This window comes from Henckelia pumila, chromosome 2 (assembly GCF_033568475.1).
Source record: "Henckelia pumila isolate YLH828 chromosome 2, ASM3356847v2, whole genome shotgun sequence".
NCBI classification, from domain to species: Eukaryota; Viridiplantae; Streptophyta; class Magnoliopsida; order Lamiales; family Gesneriaceae; genus Henckelia; species Henckelia pumila.
The window spans coordinates 135,620,450-135,640,183 of NC_133121.1; the positions used below are offsets into that span (position 1 = coordinate 135,620,450).

Here is a 19,734-nt window from a genome sequence, read left to right on the forward strand (position 1 = left end):
AAAAGTGAAAAAAATTGCAAATAACAAGATACAAATTGTATTTCTCTCATTACTATAAACATATTAAAAATGTTTTATCATTCAATTCATGGGTACAACGGTGTCTTATTGAATCTAATTAGTCAACCCAAACTAGCTTTGAAATTAGTGTGTGAAATTATCATCATCCAAGCGGACTTTGTTTAATTTGCATCGAATGAGGACATTGGGGCGCTCAAAAGAAGACAAGGCCGTTTACTTTGAGAAGAATAAATAGAAGAAGATAAAAATATGAACACGATCGATAGATATATTTAATTTATGAGTATGTATCTTGCGTCTCGATCCGTGAGACGGGTCAATTTAACCCATATTTATAATAAAAAATAATATTTTTTTAAATAAAAAATAGAGTAACACTGCTGTGAGACGGTCTCATCCATGAGACGAGTCAACCCTACACATATTTATAATAATAAGTAATAATTTTGGCATAAAATGTAATACTTTTTAATGGATAATCCTTATAAGAAATTCGTCTCAAAAAATGACCCTTGATACCAATGTTTTCATAACCGGACCGGTGATCGAATCGGTCTAGTTAAAAAACGGTCCAACCGGTCGAACTGTACTTTTAACCGGATGGTCGAACCGGAAAACCATTTATATAATATAATATAATAAATAATATGTTTTGAATTTTAAAAATTCAAAAATACATATAAGTAGACAAATATATATATATATGGGCTAATTGCATCCACACCCCCTGTGAAAATTATTTAAATTATATATAGTTATAAATTATTTAAATAATAGTTATAAATTATTTAATTAAAAAATCTATTATTATTAAAATAATATTTTCTATGAATTAAAAATAATCATATAATTATAAAAAATATTAAATTTAAAGTTTTAAAAATAAAAAAAATTAAAATTTTGAAAAAAAATTTAAAAAAAATCGAAAAACCGGTTCAACCGGTTTTCCTGTTCTTGACCTGTTCAACAGGTTTTAAAAACACTGCTTGAGACCGTATCATAGAAGTTTTTGTCTAAAAAATAATATTTTTTAACAGGTGACCAAAATAAAAAACTTGTCTCGCAAATTAAAATTGACTCGTGAGACCGTCTCTCATAAGAGTTTTTGTCTTAATTTAGGACTTATCCATGCTACCCCATTGGGGTAGTGCCAAATGGTGTATTCAAAATTCCAACGGCCCAGGTTTGATGCAAGCGAGATGTTCACATGATCATCACTCTTGCATCAAAAGATGGGCTGTTGGATATGTCAGCATCGACCAAACCCATAATTTAATTAAGATGATGACTCTTTGTGAGATGCGTTAATCCGATTTATATATCAAGTGCAAAATCATATATATTTTTTTATAAGCCAAGTCGATTAGATATCTGTTTCAAAAAATTAAAATGAATTTTTTGTGTGATTAGTTTAAATTGCTAAAATCAAGTCCCATCTCAATCAGTTTAGGTGGACATTTTGGTTTAAAATAATATTTAAATTATTTTATGTGGTGCGTGGACTGCCAAAATTCAACATCTTCCAAAGCCTTCAATTCTCTAGATTGACATTGAGATAGCATATATCGATCATCAGTACTACTTTAAATTAAGATAAGGACAAAATTCAGTATATCATTAATTTAATATTATATTTTAAAAAAATATGTATTATATATGAGTGAATTCAATGTTAGCCAAACGAAAGTTTTAATTATATATATATATATTGTTGTAAAAATTGCCATTCGATTGATTTAGTATGGTTATCACATGCAAGAAAGAAATTAGTTCTCGATTTAGAGAGGATATATGAAGAAAAAGAAAGAAAACGGTGTGTACTTTTTCAATTAATTAATTAGCCCATTATTCCGAACAAATTGACTGGTGAATCAACCAACAATACTTTACTAAGCAAATTTCCGGATCGAATATCGATAATTGACCTATCACTATCTAATAATATTCAACACGGTTATTACTTATATATTATAGAAAGAAAATGGAAGCCTAGCTAGTGTTCACATGCATGCATAATTCAAACCTTTATCTATAAATACTCACATGCATGAGACCTTTTGAGTAATTAAATTAAAGGATCATGCATGCGTAGATAATAATTAATTATATATATATGTTATACATGGAGTCAATTGAAATTGAAGTGATCTCCAATGAAACCATCAAACCCTCTGCTCCAACGCCAGAATCCTTATGCATGTACCCGCTTTCGTTTCTTGATCAGTTATCCCCGTCTACTTTCATGCCACTCGTTTATTTTTACGCAAAAGACGGCAAAATTTCGAATGCTGAGAGATCCAAGGCATTGAAGTCGTCTTTATCCCAGGTCCTCACGACGTTTTACCCCATGTCGGGTCGTGTAAAAGATGATGAGCTGCATGTATTCTGCAACGACCAAGGTGTACCATTTATTGAAGCTATAGCAAACTGCAAGCTTTCGGAAGTGATTAAAAGTCCTGTTCCTAGGGAACTAAACAAGTTTCATGCATATCAATTGTGGGATGCTAGAGAATATCATATTGTCATGGCTGTCCAGGTTACCTTCTTTAGATGCCATGGAATGGCAGTTGGATTGCTGATCAATCATAGAATAGCAGATGCTTTGTCATTCTTTATGTTCGCAAACGCCTGGGCAGCGGCTGCACGGAACGAGTATGATGACATGCCACGCCCAATATTTGAGTCTGCAGCTGTCATCTTTCCAGCCAGACAAGACGTTGCAATGTACAGGCGAGGAATGATGCTGCAGGAAGAGTTGGTTTGTAAGATTTTTACATTCCCCGCTTCCAAGATTTCCATTCTCCGAGATAGGTATGCAGTACGTACGTACAATTTTATTTTGGATATATATATATATATGAGTTTTACTATCATGCCCATCATCATGTCCAGGTCAAATAGAATAGTGTCACATCATTGGTGGGCATGATAGGTGGACAGAATAGTAAAACTATATATATATATATTTATATAACAAGAGGATTTTGAGACACCTTTCATGATAATTAATTCTGATGAAAACATGAAATAATATGACAGGTATGCCGACACTACCGACAATGTGTTCACAAAGCCGCGGCGGCCCACGAGGGTTGAGGCCCTCTCAGCCTTCATATGGAGTCGTTTCATTGTAGCAAAAGAACTTAAATTACCCGACCCAAACAAGATGTTCACCGTGCTCCATGCTGTTAACCTGCGGACTCGGATGGATCCACCCTTGTCAGAGTACTATTTTGGAAACATATGCTGCTTCACTATAGCCACACCCAACATGGAAGGCTCTGACTCCGACCAAGCAGCTGGCCGCCAGCTTGTGCAGCAAATACGCGAATCCATCAGAGGCGTGAATGGAGAGTACATAGAAAAGCTAAGGGAGGGTGAACAGTACTTGAACTTCCTCAAAAAACGAGCCACACAATGCTATAAAAATGAGCTGGTAACACTTAACTTCACTAGCTTGTGCAGGTTTCCACTGTATGAAGCTGATTTTGGGTGGGGCAAGCCAGTTTTGGTTGGATCGGCTAGCTTGACATATAAGAATATTGTGACTTTTCTTGATACCCCGTCGGGTGAAGGGATTGAGGCCTGGATTTGTATGACGAAACAAGACATGGAAAAGTTTGAAGAAGATTTCGAGTTGAAAGATTTTCTTTCTGTTAAAACTGCAGGTGGGTGACACCGAAAATGTTGGGAGTTCAGAATTTTAATCATGTATACTGATCAGAGTGAGCGTGAATTTATTTTATGTTTTTCGGTGTAGATTTCAAGTGTATACGTGTTTATTTGAACGTACGTATAAAGGTCAAAGTTGGTGAGCTAATGCGGAATATTGCCAAGTATTGGATACATGCATGCAGGCGCAAGAAATAGACAAAGATTACTACTGTGACCTGAACTTCGCGAACAGTATCGATAAATTGTTCGGACTAAATAACATACATATTATTTCGAGCTCTTTAAAATTTTTATTTTTTTACCATAAATTTTTACTTTTTACAACACATTATCAGCACGATCGCTTGAAAGTTCTCTATAATTTCCAAAAGCTCCAAAACACAAGGAAAAGGCAAAAATATTCAACAAGTCTATGACACCTCATTATAATAACGTTATGTGAATTACATATTGCTGCTTATATATTTTTATTGTGTATATATACTAACTATATATTTGTATAATTTCATTTTATTATATAAAAAGATGTCTATGACACCACATTATAATAACTTGATATGATTATACTATATATTACTGCATATATATTTTTATTGTGTATATATAGCAACGGTCATAAACGATAATAAAACGACTAACTTTTGCCCTATAAATATGACAACTCAAACACATTTCAATCACATCATGAAACTTACTATTTCTCTCAAAAATTATTTCTTCTCGATTTTTCGAAGAAGAAGAAGATGACATTTTCATGGATATTTTTTTTATAACTATTATAATTATCATACTCACGAGTCTTGTATTTATCGGTGATTATCCACCACACATTTTTTTTCTATTTTTAAACATGTTTGTACTCATCGTTTTCCATTATTTTGTATTGTCATAATTATGGAAATTAACTAATAAAATGCATTGTTATTTTTCTAAATCCACCATATCAAATTTGGCAAAGCTTGAATTCGTTGCGCTCGATATCACGGGAAAAAAATTATATGCAATGAACTCTCGATGTAGAAATGCATCTTGAGTCATTGGATCTAAATGATACTATCAAAGAAAATAATATATCATCTTCACAAAAAAAATCAAAGGTTATGATTTTCTTACGTAGACATCTTGATGAAAGATTGAAATGTGAGTATCTCACAGAATTTGAGCATATAAGGGAAGTTATACTTCCGACCGCCCATGATGAATGGAATACGTTAAGATTCCAAGACTTTAAAAAAGTCAGTGATTATAACTCTGCGATGTATCGAATAGTCTCACAATTAAAATTTTGTGGACATGAGGTTACTGAAATGAAAATGCTTGAGAAAACATTTTCCAATTTTCACGCATCAAATATAATTCTACAACAACAATACAGAGTGCATGGATTTTTGAGATATTCTGAACTCATCGCATGTCTTTTCGTGGCGAAACATAACAACGAATTACTAATGAGAAATCATCAGACCCGACCCACTGGATCAACGGAATTTCCAGAAGTAAATGTTGTAAGCAAAAATGAATTAAAATTTGGAAACCAAAATCAAAGTCATAGATAAGATTTTGATCATGGTCGAGGTCAAGGACGTGGACGTGGACGTGGACGTAGAAATGATCGCGGTCGTGATCGCGGCCGTGGTTTTAAAAACAATCGAGATAGTTACTTCTATAACTCATCTCAAAAGGGCATCACGAACCACCCACCAAAAAGGCACCATGAGAACACGAGTGTTAATAAAAATCACTCAAAACGGTTTGAAAGTTCTTGTTTTAGATGCGGCACTCCAGGAAATTGATTTCGTATTTGCCCAGCCCTTGAGCACCTTTATAAGCTCTATAAAGAATCAAAGAAAAAAGAAAAAGAGACCAATTTCGCTGAAAAAAATGACATCTTGAGTGATTCAACTCATTTGGATGCCTCGGATTTTCTAAATGATTTATTGGTGGAACAGGAATGTAAGATATTCTATTTTTCATGTATTCGTGTGTTATTGTTTTATCATATAATTATGAAATATGTTATATTTTGCATATGTATTGTCATTAATTTTTTTTTTACTGCATATTTTTTTGAAGTTCGATATAGAAAATTCTATGAACAAAGCTAAACAAGGAAATAATCTCATTGAAGTTTGCATACTTGATAGTAGTACGACGCACACTATTCTCCAAGATAAAAATATATTTCTTGGAACTAAAATCAACAAAAAAAATTGTGAATACAATATCAGATCATGTAGACTTGATTGAAGTTTGTGTTAAAGCGCATTTTTTGTTACCTAATGCATGGTACAAAATTTCTGATAAATGATGCTTTATATTCATCAAAATCGAAAAGAAATTTGTTAATTTTTAATGACATATATTCTCATGGGTATGATACTGAGACAATAGCTGAAGAAAATCAGAAATATATGTGTCTTACCACATATAAATCAAGAAAAAAATATGTGGTTGAAAAGCTACCAACTCCCTACTGGATTGCATTATACGCAATATAAGTCCAATTGAATCAAACATGGTTGTTGATAATTCATCAATATTAACCAATTGGCATGATCGATTAAGATATTTTGGTTCAATAATGATGCAAAGAATTATAAAAAATACACATGGTCATCCGCTGAAAGACCAGAAAATCTTTTAGAATAATAAGTTTCAATGTAAAACATGTTCTCTTGGAAAATTTATTATAAGACCATCACTAGCTAAGATCCAAATTGAATCACCTATGTTTCTTGAACGTATTCAGGGTGATATTTGTGGGCCAATTCATCCACAATGTGCACCATTTCAATACTTTATGGTATTGATCGATGCATCTAGCAGATGGTCACAGCGTTGCTTATTATCAACTCGTAATGTGGCATTTGCAAAATTAATGACTCAAATAATAAAATTGCGGAATCAATTTTCCGATTATACAATCAAGAAAATAAGATATGATAATGCTGGAGAATTTACTTCCCAGACTTTCAATAATTATATTATGTCAACGGGAATCACTGTTGACATCCTGTTGCTCATGTACATACACAAAATGGATTAGCTGAATCATTGATTAAACGTTTACAACTGATTGCTAAACCAATGATTATGAAAACAAAACTCCATATTTCTATATGGGGACATGCAATTTTACATGATGCTGCATTAATTCGCATCAGACCAAGTGCATATAAAAAATACTCCCCATTGCAACTTGCATTTGGTAAAGAACCAGACATTTCTCATTTGAGAATTTTTGGATGTATGGTATATGTGTCTATTGCACCGCCTCAATGATAAAAAAAAAAAAGGGTCTTCAAATGAATATCGGTATTTATATCGGTTATGATAGTCCATCAATCATTCGATATCTTGAGTGTAGTGACCCGCGCCGTGATCACCTACTAATCAGAACTTAAGCATGCAATTAATCAATAAAATAATCTTAATCAGAGTAACTGCGGAATTAAAGTAAGTCAAATACCAGGTAAGAAAAACCTAGTGGTCAACCCCACTATCCAGCCTTGGTCAGCACCTAACCTCCCTATCTCCGGGAGAACTACCTGCATCTGCCCCATGGAATAGGGCATCCAGCCAACAGAAAATAATCGGAAGTGAGTCTAACATGCTCAGTACGAGAGTATGAGTATACTCTATTATATGTGCATGAATGCAAATGAACTGGGTATCAAGACACGAGGTCAAGAATATCTGATAGATAATAACTTGGGCATTGGTATGTACCACGCTGAGCTATCGCTACAGGAGGTGACAGACATACCTAGATGCCCTGATGGTGACCTAACACAAGTCCACGTGTCCAACCAAATATCAGTGTCCTGACACGAGCTCATGTGTCCAACTAATATTGGTGACCTGACACGAGCCTATGTGTCCAACCATCAACTGACAAGGTAAATATCCCAATACTGGATATCCCAAGAATACAAGCTCAATATGCTCATGTATGCAACATACAGTCGTGACATGCTGTATATAAAGGCATATAAAACATGCAATCACATAATTCATGCAAACACATAATACATGCATACTCAATCTGGATATCTCGAATAATACTTCCGTACCTTACTAAGGCAGATCCTAGAAGCTCCCATCTAAGTTCAAGCCTACCATGCAACACTACAACATAAATAACCATGCATTACCTAGCATGCCAAACATCACCTACTAGGCTCTAAAATCCTTAATTAAACTATAGCATACTGCCTATTTACTATAGGGAACCAAAGCCATACCTTCGTCCGACGTCAGCCCGCTGATGTCACATGCCCCAGAGCCTGGGCATAGCCTAGCTATGACCCTTAGACGCCACGCCAGAACACCGCCTCCTGGCTGCTACTGCGGATACTGTCCGCTATAAAAATACTATTTCCTACTCCAACTCTTAAAGAAAGAGTCCCGAAGCCCTTAAAATAGAGTCATTATCGGGAGAGGAGAGGAAATTTGACATTCAAATTGAGAGCCTCGGACCCCCTTTTTATAGGCCTGGGTTCGGAGGCTCCGAACCGGGCATGATTTCCACGTGTAGAGTGCATTTTTGACACCTCAATCTGGCGGGAGTTCGAATGGCCCGAACTGGTTCGGAGGGTCCGAACTGGGTATGAGTATACTATATTATATGTGCATGAATGCAAATGAACTGGGTATCAAGACACGAGGTCAAGAATATCTGATAGATAATAACTTGGGCATTGGTATGTACCACGCTGAGCTATCGCTACAGGAGGTGACAGACATACCTAGATGCCCTGATGGTGACCTAACACAAGTCCACGTGTCCAACCAAATATCAGTGACCTAACACGAGCTCATGTGTCCAACTAATATTGGTGACCTGACACGAGTCTATGTGTCCAACCATCAACTGACAAGGTAAATATCCCAATACTGGATATCCCAAGGATACAAGCTCAATATGCTCATGTATGCAACATACAGTCGTGACATGCTGTATATAAAGGCATATAAAACATGCAATCACATAATTCATGCAAACACATAATAAATGCATACTCAATCTGGATATTTTGAATAATACTTACGTACCTTACTAAGGCAGATCCTAGAAGCTCCCATCTATGTTCAAGCCTACCATGCAACACTACAACATAAATAACCATGCATTACCTAGCATGCAAAACATCACCTACTAGGCTCTAAAATCCTTAATTAAACTATAGCATACTGCCTATTTACTATAGGGAACCAAAGCCATACCTTCGTCCGACGTCAGCCTGCTGATGTCACATGCCCTAGAGCCTGGGCATAGCCTAGCTATGACCCTTGGACGCCACGCCAGAACACCGCCGTCTGGCTGCTACTGCGGACACTGTCCGCTATAAAAATACTATTTCCTACTCCAACTCTTAAAGAAAGAGTCCCGAAGCCCTTAAAATAGAGTCATTATCGGGAGAGGAGAGGAAATTTGACATTCAAATTGAGAGCCTCGGACCCTCTTTTTATAGGCCTGGGTTCGGAGGCTCCGAACCGGGCATGATTTCCACGTGTAGAGTGCATTTTTGACACCTCAATCTGGCGGGAGTTCGGACGGCCCGAACTGGTTCGAAGGGGTCCGAACTGGTCCGTATGCTCCGAACTGTTTTGGTCCTTCCGAACTCATTTTTGGACCCCCGGGACCTACCTTACCATTTTCGGACGTTCCGAATCTGATTTTCCACTTATTTTCACCAAATAAGGACTCTTTAAACATTTTTTGATACTTTTAAAATTATATGTCATTTTCTAACTTGTTTAAAATCAATTAATCTTGTAAAATGGAACCGGGCTACTACATTGAGCCTCAGACTAGTGATGTGTTTACAGCACGTTTTGCTGATTTTCATTTAATGAAAAATCTTCCCAATGTTAGGGGGAGAAAAAAAACACATCAAAAAAGAAATTACATGGTATGTACCATCATTGTTACATTTGGATCCAAGAACCAAACAATGTGAAAAAGATGTACGTACAACAAATTGTATACTTTCAAAGAATATCAAATCAAATACCAGATGCATTTGCAGACACAAAGGGGGTAACAAAATCATATATACCTGCTATAAATTCCCCTGCTCAAATTGAAATTCCAAAGAAACAAATTGAAGACACTCATGATGTCATAAAATGCTTGAAGCGTGGAAGGCAAGTCGGTTCCAAGGATAAAAATCTTCGGAAAAGAAAATGCATAGAGAAACACGATGATCACAAAATAAAAAAATTTTGTTCTAGCAAAAACACATGATGATGAATATTTTCTGTCAGAACCACAAACTGAGAAGAATCATGAAATCTCTATCAATTATATTAATAATGGAAAAATATGGAACCAAAAATATGTAGATGAAATTGATGAGATATTTTCTTAAATGTGGCATGTGACATCATAAATGAGAAGGATGATCATGAACCAAAATTTTTTGGTGAATGTAAAAATCGGCAGGACTGGATAAAATGGAAAGAAGTCATCCAGGTTGAGTTGGATTCGCAAAATAAACGTAACGTTTTTGGACCTATAGTACTTACACCTGAAGGTGTAAAACATGTTGGATACAAATGGGTTTTTGTTTGAATGCGAAATGAGAAAAATGAAATAGTAAGATATATAGCTCGAATTGTTGCACAATGTAAATACCGGATGCGTCCCATGGCTTGCTCTTACAACGGGGACCCGCGTCCACTCATGGACTCCCCACTCCTGGCAGTGAGTTTCATGTCCTCCCCAGACTCAAACTTTGTACCTCCAAGATAAGTACCAAGATTCCTCAAGTGGTACCAGACTTGAGGAATCTTGGTACTTATCCTGGAGGTACAAGGTTCGAGTATGGGGAGGGCATGAAACCCACTGCCAGGAGTGGGGAGGCCATGAGTGTATGTGGGCCCCAGTGGTGAGAGCAATCGGCGGGATGCACCCAGTCCTACACACAAGGTTTTTCTCAAAGACCTAAAATTGATTATGAAGGAATGTATTCTCTCGTTATGAATGCAATTACGTTTTGGTATTTGATTAGTTTGACGGTGTCTGAAAATTTGAAAATGCGTCTTATATATGGATGTTGTTACATATTACTTATATGGATCACTTGATAGTGATATGATAAGTGCATTTTATGCACTTAATTTATATATGATTTGACTTAACTTTTGTGATGTATCGAGTAGATATTATGCGTATTTGTTGTTGTTTTTGTGAGTTGCTAGGATTTGAAGAAAAGTAACAAAAAGAAGCGGAAAGACGAATTATAGACAGCAAAGTTCAGAAAATTACAAGGGATTCTAGAAACATTCAAATCCGATCTTCACTGTTAAAATTAAAGTTTAGGATGTTTTCAAGATGCTGTCAAAATTTCAACTCGATCTGACGGCTATAACTTTGGATATGATTTTTGCAATAATGCTGCGCATTGGAGACAAGCTCAAGCGCCCCAGCGCCATAAAACTGGCGCTCCAGCGCCCGACATTTTATTTCCGAGAGTTTTTTATGCCGAGCAGCGCCCCAGTGCCCGAAATAGGCGCTCGAGCACTGCTGCTGCGAGATAGAAAGTGCAGAATTTTGGAAATTTAAAAGACTCGCTTGTTTGGGCTTTATTTGACGGGCTTCGAGGAGAAATAAAAGGGGAGAACACACGCACACAACGAGGGAGAGCGGCACAAATAGCCGCACATTTTGGAGAGAATCGAGAGGAGAAGAAGGGGCACCCAAACAAGAGAACCACACACAACTACGCATTCAAGTAGGCATGGGACACGGATTTGAGATGTGGGAGCAAACGACAAGGGATAATCGAATCACAACTCAACGAGTGATATCTTGCATCTAGAACCCGTCTCAGATCGTGTACCCAAAGCCATCCCTCAAATTCTGGATTCTTTATTTTATTTTATTTTAGTTTATTAAATTTTAAACTTTGATTTTCTAAATAAAGTTAAGATTATTTTAATTACAGGACTTGGTGTGAATATAAATTTTCAATCCTCGTGGGAACGATACTCTACTTACTCTATATTAAAACTTGGCACCGAGCACTTGCGGGCACAAAATTACGCAACATGATATATACATAAAAATCCCTGAAGGATTTAAGATAGATGAAGCACAAAGTTCAAAACCCAGATAATTTTATTCTGTGAAATTGCAAAGATCATTATATGGGTTAAAGCAATCCGACCGAATGTGGTATAATCGGCTAAGTGAACATTTGATGAAAAAGGGATATATAAATGATCCAATATGCCCTTGTGTTTTTCATCAAGAAAACAACATCCAGAATCCTAATTATTGTTGTATATGTTGATGATTTAAACATCATTGGAATGAATAAGGAAATTCAAGAAGTTATGTTGTACTTGAAGGAAGAATTCAAAATGAAGGACCTTGAAAAAACCAAGTATTGTCTGGGTTTGAAAATTAAAAAAAATGAATGTGAAATATTTGTTCACCAGTCAAATTATACAGAAATTGTAGAGACCCTTACCTGGATCACCTACTAAACAGAACTTAGGCATGCAATTAACTTAATTAAACGGATATCAGAATAAAACTGCGGAAACCAAAAACAATGTACAATCCCAAGGAAAGAAATCTGTAAATACCCAAATATTATACAACCAGATCGAACAGCTGAATCAATCTAATAACAATAGAATAAAACCTAGGCGAAGCTCCAGCTGGCCAACAACTGCCTAGCCCCTCTTGGATCCACCCGCCTCATCCAATCACAAACCTGCCCCATGGAATAGGGTGTCCAGAAACATAGAGTACGAGACGTGAGCATAAAACGCTCAGTACAAGAGTATGAGTATACATGCATGCAAAGTGAACTCCCTATAAACTCGAGGTCAAGAATCAGATAACAGAGACATACCGGGCCCTGGTATGTAGCACGCTGTGCCGTCGCTTCAGGAGGTGGCTCCCATACCATAATACCAGTGGATATGCCGGACCCAAATCGATGGAAGTCCAACCACTAATAGGATAGGGAAAAACCCTACTAACAGACATCTCGAAGGAGATAGCTCAGTATGCAAATGAATGCAGCATAAATCAATGACATATAAACCATGCAGTCACATAATACATGCATACTCAGTCAGGATATCTCGAACAGTACTTCCGTACCTCAAATCAGTGCAAGCTCTACCAACTCTAGGTCCACGCCTATAGTCTGCTCTACACTGCCAAATGATACTACTATCATTAAAGTGCTCTAAAAGCCTTAACTAAGCTATTGCATACTCCTAAATATTTATAAGAAGCAAAAGCTATACCTTCATCCGTCGTTAGCCCTTTGATGTCGATGCCTCAAGAACTTGGGCACAATTCCGCTATGACTACCGAACGCCTCGACGACTCCCGGGTCAAGCCTAGGAAGGCTAGAACAACTCGAATATGACTAGAGTAGAGAGGAAATCCAGAATTGGCAATTGAAAGTGAATTCTCGGCCTTCTATTTATAGACAACGATCAGAGCCTCCGATCCTCGATCGGAATGTCCGAACCTCTATCGGAACGTCCGATCCTGCCATCGGAGCTTCCGAAGATCCTGATCTGCCACGTGTCAAAATATCACTTGTTGAATTTGGATAGGGGTGATTGAAGCTTCCGATCCTGATCGGAGCTTCCGATTCAACCACACGTCATGCCTGACATAATACCTTCGGAGCTTCCGATCCTGGATCTGAGCTTCCGAACTCACCTTCGGAGCTTCCGAACTCTTTCCAAGTAATAATGATTAATTCCTTAATTACTGATTTCGGGTACGGGCTACTACATTCTCCCCCACTTAAGATGTTTCGTCCTCGAAAACAGATCTTAAGTACTGAATGTAAAACAGAAATCAGAAACATTCTTCATTCCAGTCAAACGCTTACAGAGTTTACAACTGAATATAACTTAAGAATGAAATCAAAACAACTCAGGATGGTCTTCACGCATCCTATCCTCAAGTTTCCAAGTAGCTTCTTCAGTGCCTCGGCGCTGCCACTAAACTAAAACCAGAGGAATGACTTTGTTCCGCAAAACCTTATCCTTATAATCCAGGATACGAATAGGTATCTCAACATAGGTCAAATCCTTGCTCACCTGAACCTCAGACCGCTGCAAAATATGAGACTCATCCGCCACATACCATCGCAACAGAGATACGTGGAACACATCGTGAATACTGGAAAGATGCGGTGGCAAAGCTAGTCGATAAACCAAATCGTCAATGCTCTCCAAGATCTCAAACGGACCGATAAATTTGGGAGACAACTTGCCCTTAAGGCCAAATCTGAGAATTTTGCGAAAAGGTAACACTCTCAGAAACACTTTCTCCCCGACATCGAACTGCAAAGGCCTACGCTTGGTGTTAGCATAGCTGGCCTGACGATCCTGTGCAGTCTTAATCCGTTTCTTGATCTGATCAACAATGTCTATCGCCTGTTGGATAAACTCCGGTCCCTCAGCCTGTCTCTCCCCCAATTCTTCCCAGAAGAGTGGAGTACGACAACGTCGCCCGTACAACGCCTCAAAAGGTGCCATCCCAATACTAGTATGATAGCTGTTGTTGTACGCGAACTAGATCAATGGCAAGTGATCCTGCCAGGCTGAACCAAAATCCATGACGCACACTCTAAGCTAATCCTCCAAAGTACGGATAGTGCGCTCTGACTGACCATCAGTCTCCGGATGATAGGCAGTACTCAAACTGAGAGTAGTACCCATCGCATGCTGAACACTCCCCCAGAATCTAGAAGTAAACCTGGGGTCTCGATCGCTGACAATGCTCACAGGCACTCCATGAAGTCGAACGATCTCCTGAATATACAACCGAGCCAAATGATCCACATTGTACTCCCGGCTATAGGCAATGAAATGCGCTGACTTGGTGAGTTGGTCCACCACAACCCAGATAGCATCACATTTCCTCGGGGATACCGGCAAATGGGTCACAAAGTCCATTGTGATAAACTCCCATTTCCATTCAGGAATAGGCAGACTGTGCAGCAATCCTCCAGGTCGTCGGTGTTTTGCCTTGACCTGTTGACACACCAAACATCTTGAAACAAACTGATAAACACTGCGTTTCATTCCCTTCCACCAGAAACGAGTACGTAAATCCTTGTACATCTTATTGCTCCCAGGATGAATACTCAACTTAGTGCGATGCGCCTGAGACAAAATCTCCTCTCTCAACTCTACATCCTGCGGAATCACAAGTCTACCAGACAAACACAGAAAACCATCTAACTGATAGTGAAATCCAGACGAGCTACCCTCGTTAGCTAGACGAGCTAAATGCTGGGTCTTCGAATCAGACATCTGAGCATCTTGAATCCGCGAATACAAAGCTGGCTCAGATAATATCACAAACATCTGGATACCCTGCATACCTTTCTTATGCTTGAAAGTATATCCTGAAGTACAACAGTCATTGATCGCACTAGACATCGAACAAGTCTGAAGTGCGGATAGTCGCACCTTGCGACTCAAAGCATCAGCGGTGAGATTAGCAGCTCCCGGATGGTACTTAATCTCGCAATCATAGTCCTTAAGCAAGTCCATCCAACTTCTCTGCCTCATGTTCAATTCCGCCTGAGTGAACAAATACTTGAGACTCTTATGGTCGGTGAAGATCTCAAATTTCTCGCCATACAGATAATGACGCCAGATCTTCAAAGCGAACACAATGGCTACTAACTCCAAATCATGGACTGGGTAGTTGTCCTCGTGAAGCTTCAGCTGTCTAGAAGCGTATGTGATCACATGTCCATTCTGAGTCAAGACACAACCTAACCCCTGAAGAGAAGCATCAGTGTACACCACATACCCTACAGATCCTGACGGTAATGCCAACACTGGCGCAGAAGTCAACCGCCGTCGAAGCTCACAGAAGTTCTCCTCACACTCGGAGGACCACTCGAAATCCACACCATTGTGGGTAAGCTTCGTCAAAGGTCGAGCTAGCTGAGAGAAGTTCAGAATGAAGCGACGATAATACCCTGCTAGACCCAGAAAACTACGGATCTCAGCAATCGTCGTCGGACGCGACCAATTAAGCACCGCCTCAATCTTTCTTGGATCAACAGAAATCCCCTCCCTGTATATGATATGGCCAAGAAAGACCACTCGATCCATCCAGAACTCACACTTGCTCATCTTGGCGTACAACTGCTCATATCGAAGAGTCTGCAGTACCAACCGCAAGTGAGAAACATGCTCTTTCGTATTACACAAATACACCAAGATGTCGTCAATGAAGACCACGAAAAACTTGTCCAAATACTCCCTAAAGACACGGTTCATTAGGTCCATGAATATAGCCGGCGCATTAGTCAAACCAAATGGCATCACTAGGAACTCATAATGCCCATAGCGAGTACGAAATACAGTCTTGGCCATATCCTGATTTCGGACTCTCAACTGATGATACCCAGATCTCAAGTCAATCTTGGAGTAAACTGAAGTGCCCTGCAGCTGATCAAACAAGTCATCAATATGAGGCAACGGATACTTGTTCTTCACAGTGACTCGATTCAACTGCCGATAGTCAATGCACAACCGCATAGACCCATCCTTCTTCTTTACAAAAAAAAACAGGAGCTCCCCAAGGAGATACACTAGGATAAATGTACCCCTTGTATAAAAGATCCTATAGCTGATTCTTCAACTCACGCATCTCTGACGAAGCCAGATGATACGGTGCTCGAGAAATAGGCGAAGTACCCGGCATCAACTCTATGCCAAACTCGACTTCCCTAGCAGGAGGAAAACCCGGAATCTCATCAGGAAATACATCTGGAAACTCATCCACAACAGGAATAATCACTATACCAATACTCTCAGCGGACAAATCAACTGCATAGATAAGGTAGCCTTCCCCGCCAGACTCTAGAGCTCGACAGGCTCTCAAAGCTGATACCAAAGGCATCGGGGGTCGCGCTTCCTCTCCATAGAAAAACCAGCTATCACTCCCCTCCGAATGAAAGCGTACTAATCTCTGATAGCAGTCCACTGAAGCTCGATAGATAGTTAACATATCTATTCCAGGAATGCAATCAAAGTCGTCCATCGCAAGAACCATGAGATTCGCTAACAGAATGTTCCCTTCGAACTCTAAAGGGCAACCCATCACTAGACGCTTGGCCAAAGTAGACTGACCCATAGGAGTATAAACAGACATCACTACGTCTAGTGCAATGCATGGTAACTTATGCCTCTTAACAAAACGTGCAGAAATGAAGGAATGAGATGCACCAGTGTCAATAAGTACAAGAGCAGGTATACCATAAAGCAGAAATATACCTGCGATGACTTTTTCATTCTCCTCCACTGCTTGATCATGACTCAAGGCAAACACCTTGCCAGAAGCTCGTGACCTCAAATGAGAACTCCCAGCAGGCTGTCCCTGCGACCTCTGCTGAACGGTGGCCTGAGAACCAGATCCTGAACCAGAACCAGAACCACCTCCCTCAGATAGTGGACAATCCCTCCTAATATGACCCACCTCGCCGCAACGAAAACAAGCTCCAGAAGCTCTACGGTACTTGTCGGATGGATGGTTCTTCCCACAGTGATCACACTTGTCCTTCTTACCAAAACGAATAACACCTCCAGAACCAGAGGAAAAAGTAGATCCAGACTTCTTAAAAGATTGGGCATGGGGACCCAAAGAACTAGCAGGTCTCTACTGAGAGAAAGACCTGTTCTGCCGAATGCTGTCCTCCGCCTGGTGACAACGTGTAGTGACCCTTACCCGGATCACCTACTAAACAGAACTTAGGCATGCAATTAACTTTATTAAACAGATATCAGAAATAAAACTGCGGAAACCATAAACGTTATGCAATCCCATGTAAAGGGATCTGTAATTTATCCAAATAATACACAACCAAATCGAATAGCTGTATCAACACAAACAACAGTAATAAAACCTAGACGAAGCTCCAGCTGGTCAACCACTGACTAGCCCCTCCTGGATCCACCCTCCTCATCCAATCGCAAACCTGCCCCATGGAATAGGGTGTCCAGAAACACAGAGTACGAGACGTGAGCATAAAACACTCAGTACGAGAGTATGAGTATACATGCATGCAAAGTGAACTCCCTATAAACTCGAGGTCAAGGATCAGATAACAGAGAAAGACCGGGCCCTGGTATGTAGCACGTTGTGCCGTCGCTTTAGGAGGTGGCTCCCATACCGAGATAACCGTGGATATGCCGGACCCAAATCAATGGAAGTCCATCCACTAACAGGATAGGGTACAACCCTACTAACAGACATCTCGAAAGAGATACATCAAGATGCAAATGAATGCAGCATAAATCAATGACATATAAACCATGCAGTCACATAATACATGCATACTCAGTCAGGATATCTCGAACAGTACTTCCGTACCTCAAAAACAGTGCAAGCTCTACGAACTCTAGGTCCACGCCTATAGTCTGCTCTACACTGCCAAATGATACTACTATCATTAAAGCGCTCTAAAAGCCTTAACTAAGCTATTGCATATTCCTAAATATTTATAAGAAGCAAAAGCTATACCTTCGTCCGTCGTTAGCCCTTTGATGTCGATGCCTCCAGAACTTGGGCACAACTCCGCTACGACTACCGAACGCCTCGCCGACCGCCGGGTTAAGCCTAGGAAGGCTAGAACAACTCGAATAGACTAGAAAGGAGAGGGAAATACTCGGAATTGGCAATTGGAAATGAAGCCTCGGCCCTCTATTTATAGACAACGATCGGAACTTCCGATCCTTGATCGGAACGTCCGAACCTCGATCGGAACGTCCGATCCTGCCATCGGAGCTTCCGAAGATCTTGATCTGTCACATGTCAAAATATCACTTGTTGACTCCGGATAGGGGTGATTGGAGCTTCCGATCCAACCACACGTCATGCCTGACGTAATATTATCGGTGCCTCCGATCGCTCATTGGAGCTTCCGATCCTGTTCGGAGCTTCCGATCGTGCCTTCGGAGCTTCCGATCCGTCCGATACCCAATTTATTTAATTAGCATTAATCCTTTAATTACTCAATTACGGTACGGGCTACTACATTCTCCCCCACTTAAGATATTTCGTCCTCGAAATCAGATCTTAAGTACCGAATGCAATACAGAAATCAGAAACATTCTTTATTCAAATCAAACGTTTACAGAGTTTGCAACTGAATACAACTTAAAGAAAGAAATCAAAACAACTCAGGATGGTCTTCACGCATCCTGTCCTCAAGCTCCCAAGTAGCTTCCTTAGTGCCTCGGCGCTGCCACTAAACTAAAACCAAAGGAATGACTTTGTTCCGTAAAACCTTATCCTTATAATCCAGGATACGAATAGGTTTCTCAACATAGGTCAAATCATTGTTCACCTGAACCTCAGACCGCTGCAGAATATGAGATTCATCCGCCACATACCGTCGCAACAGAGATACGTGGAACACGTTGTGAATACTGGATAGATGCGGTGGAAAAGCTAGTCGATAAGCCAAATCGCCAATGCTCTCCAAGATCTCAAACGGACCGATAAACCTGGGAGACAACTTGCCCTTAAGGCCAAATCTGAGAATCTTGCGGAAAGGTAACACTGTCAGAAACACTTTCTCCCCGACATCGAACTGCAAAGGTCTACGCTTGATATTAGCATAGCTAGCCTGACGATCCTGTGCAGTCTTAATCCGTTTCTTGATCTGATCAACAATGTCTATCACCTGCTGGATAAACTCCGGTCCCTCAGCCTGTCTCTCCCCTACTTCTTCCCAAAAGAGTGGAGTACGACAACGTCGCCCGTACAACGCCTCAAAAGGTGTCATCCCAATACTAGTATGATAGCTATTGTTGTACGCAAACTCGATCAACGGCAAATGATCCTGCCAGGCTAAACCAAAATCCATGACGCACGCTCTAAGCATATCCTCTAAAGTACGGATAGTGCGCTCTGATTGACCATCAGTCTTTGGATGATAGGCAGTACTCAAACTGAGAGTAATACCCATCGCACGCTGAACACTCCCCCAAAATCTAGAAGTGAACCTGGGGTCCCGATCG

At 39.6% G+C, this 19,734-nt stretch overlaps 1 protein-coding gene across 1 annotated transcript; it reads left to right on the forward strand.

The window, feature by feature from the left end:
• The first annotated feature begins 2,044 nt into the window (after window positions 1-2,044).
• LOC140883619 (stemmadenine O-acetyltransferase-like) lies at window positions 2,045-3,869 on the forward strand. The gene is made up of 2 exons (XM_073290164.1): window positions 2,045-2,832; window positions 3,061-3,869. The coding sequence occupies exons 1-2, from the start codon at window positions 2,135-2,137 to the stop codon at window positions 3,695-3,697; spliced, it is 1,335 nt and encodes a 444-aa protein (XP_073146265.1). The 5' UTR covers window positions 2,045-2,134; the 3' UTR covers window positions 3,698-3,869.
• Window positions 3,870-19,734: the final 15,865 nt, after the last annotated feature.

Coding starts and splice junctions, on each gene's coding strand:
- LOC140883619 (XM_073290164.1), top strand. CDS start 2,135: ATGTTATACATGGAGTCAATTGAAATTGAAGTGATCTCCAATGAAACC. Junction 2,833..3,060: donor ATTTCCATTCTCCGAGATAG/GTATGCAGTACG, acceptor ATAATATGACAG/GTATGCCGACACTACCGACA.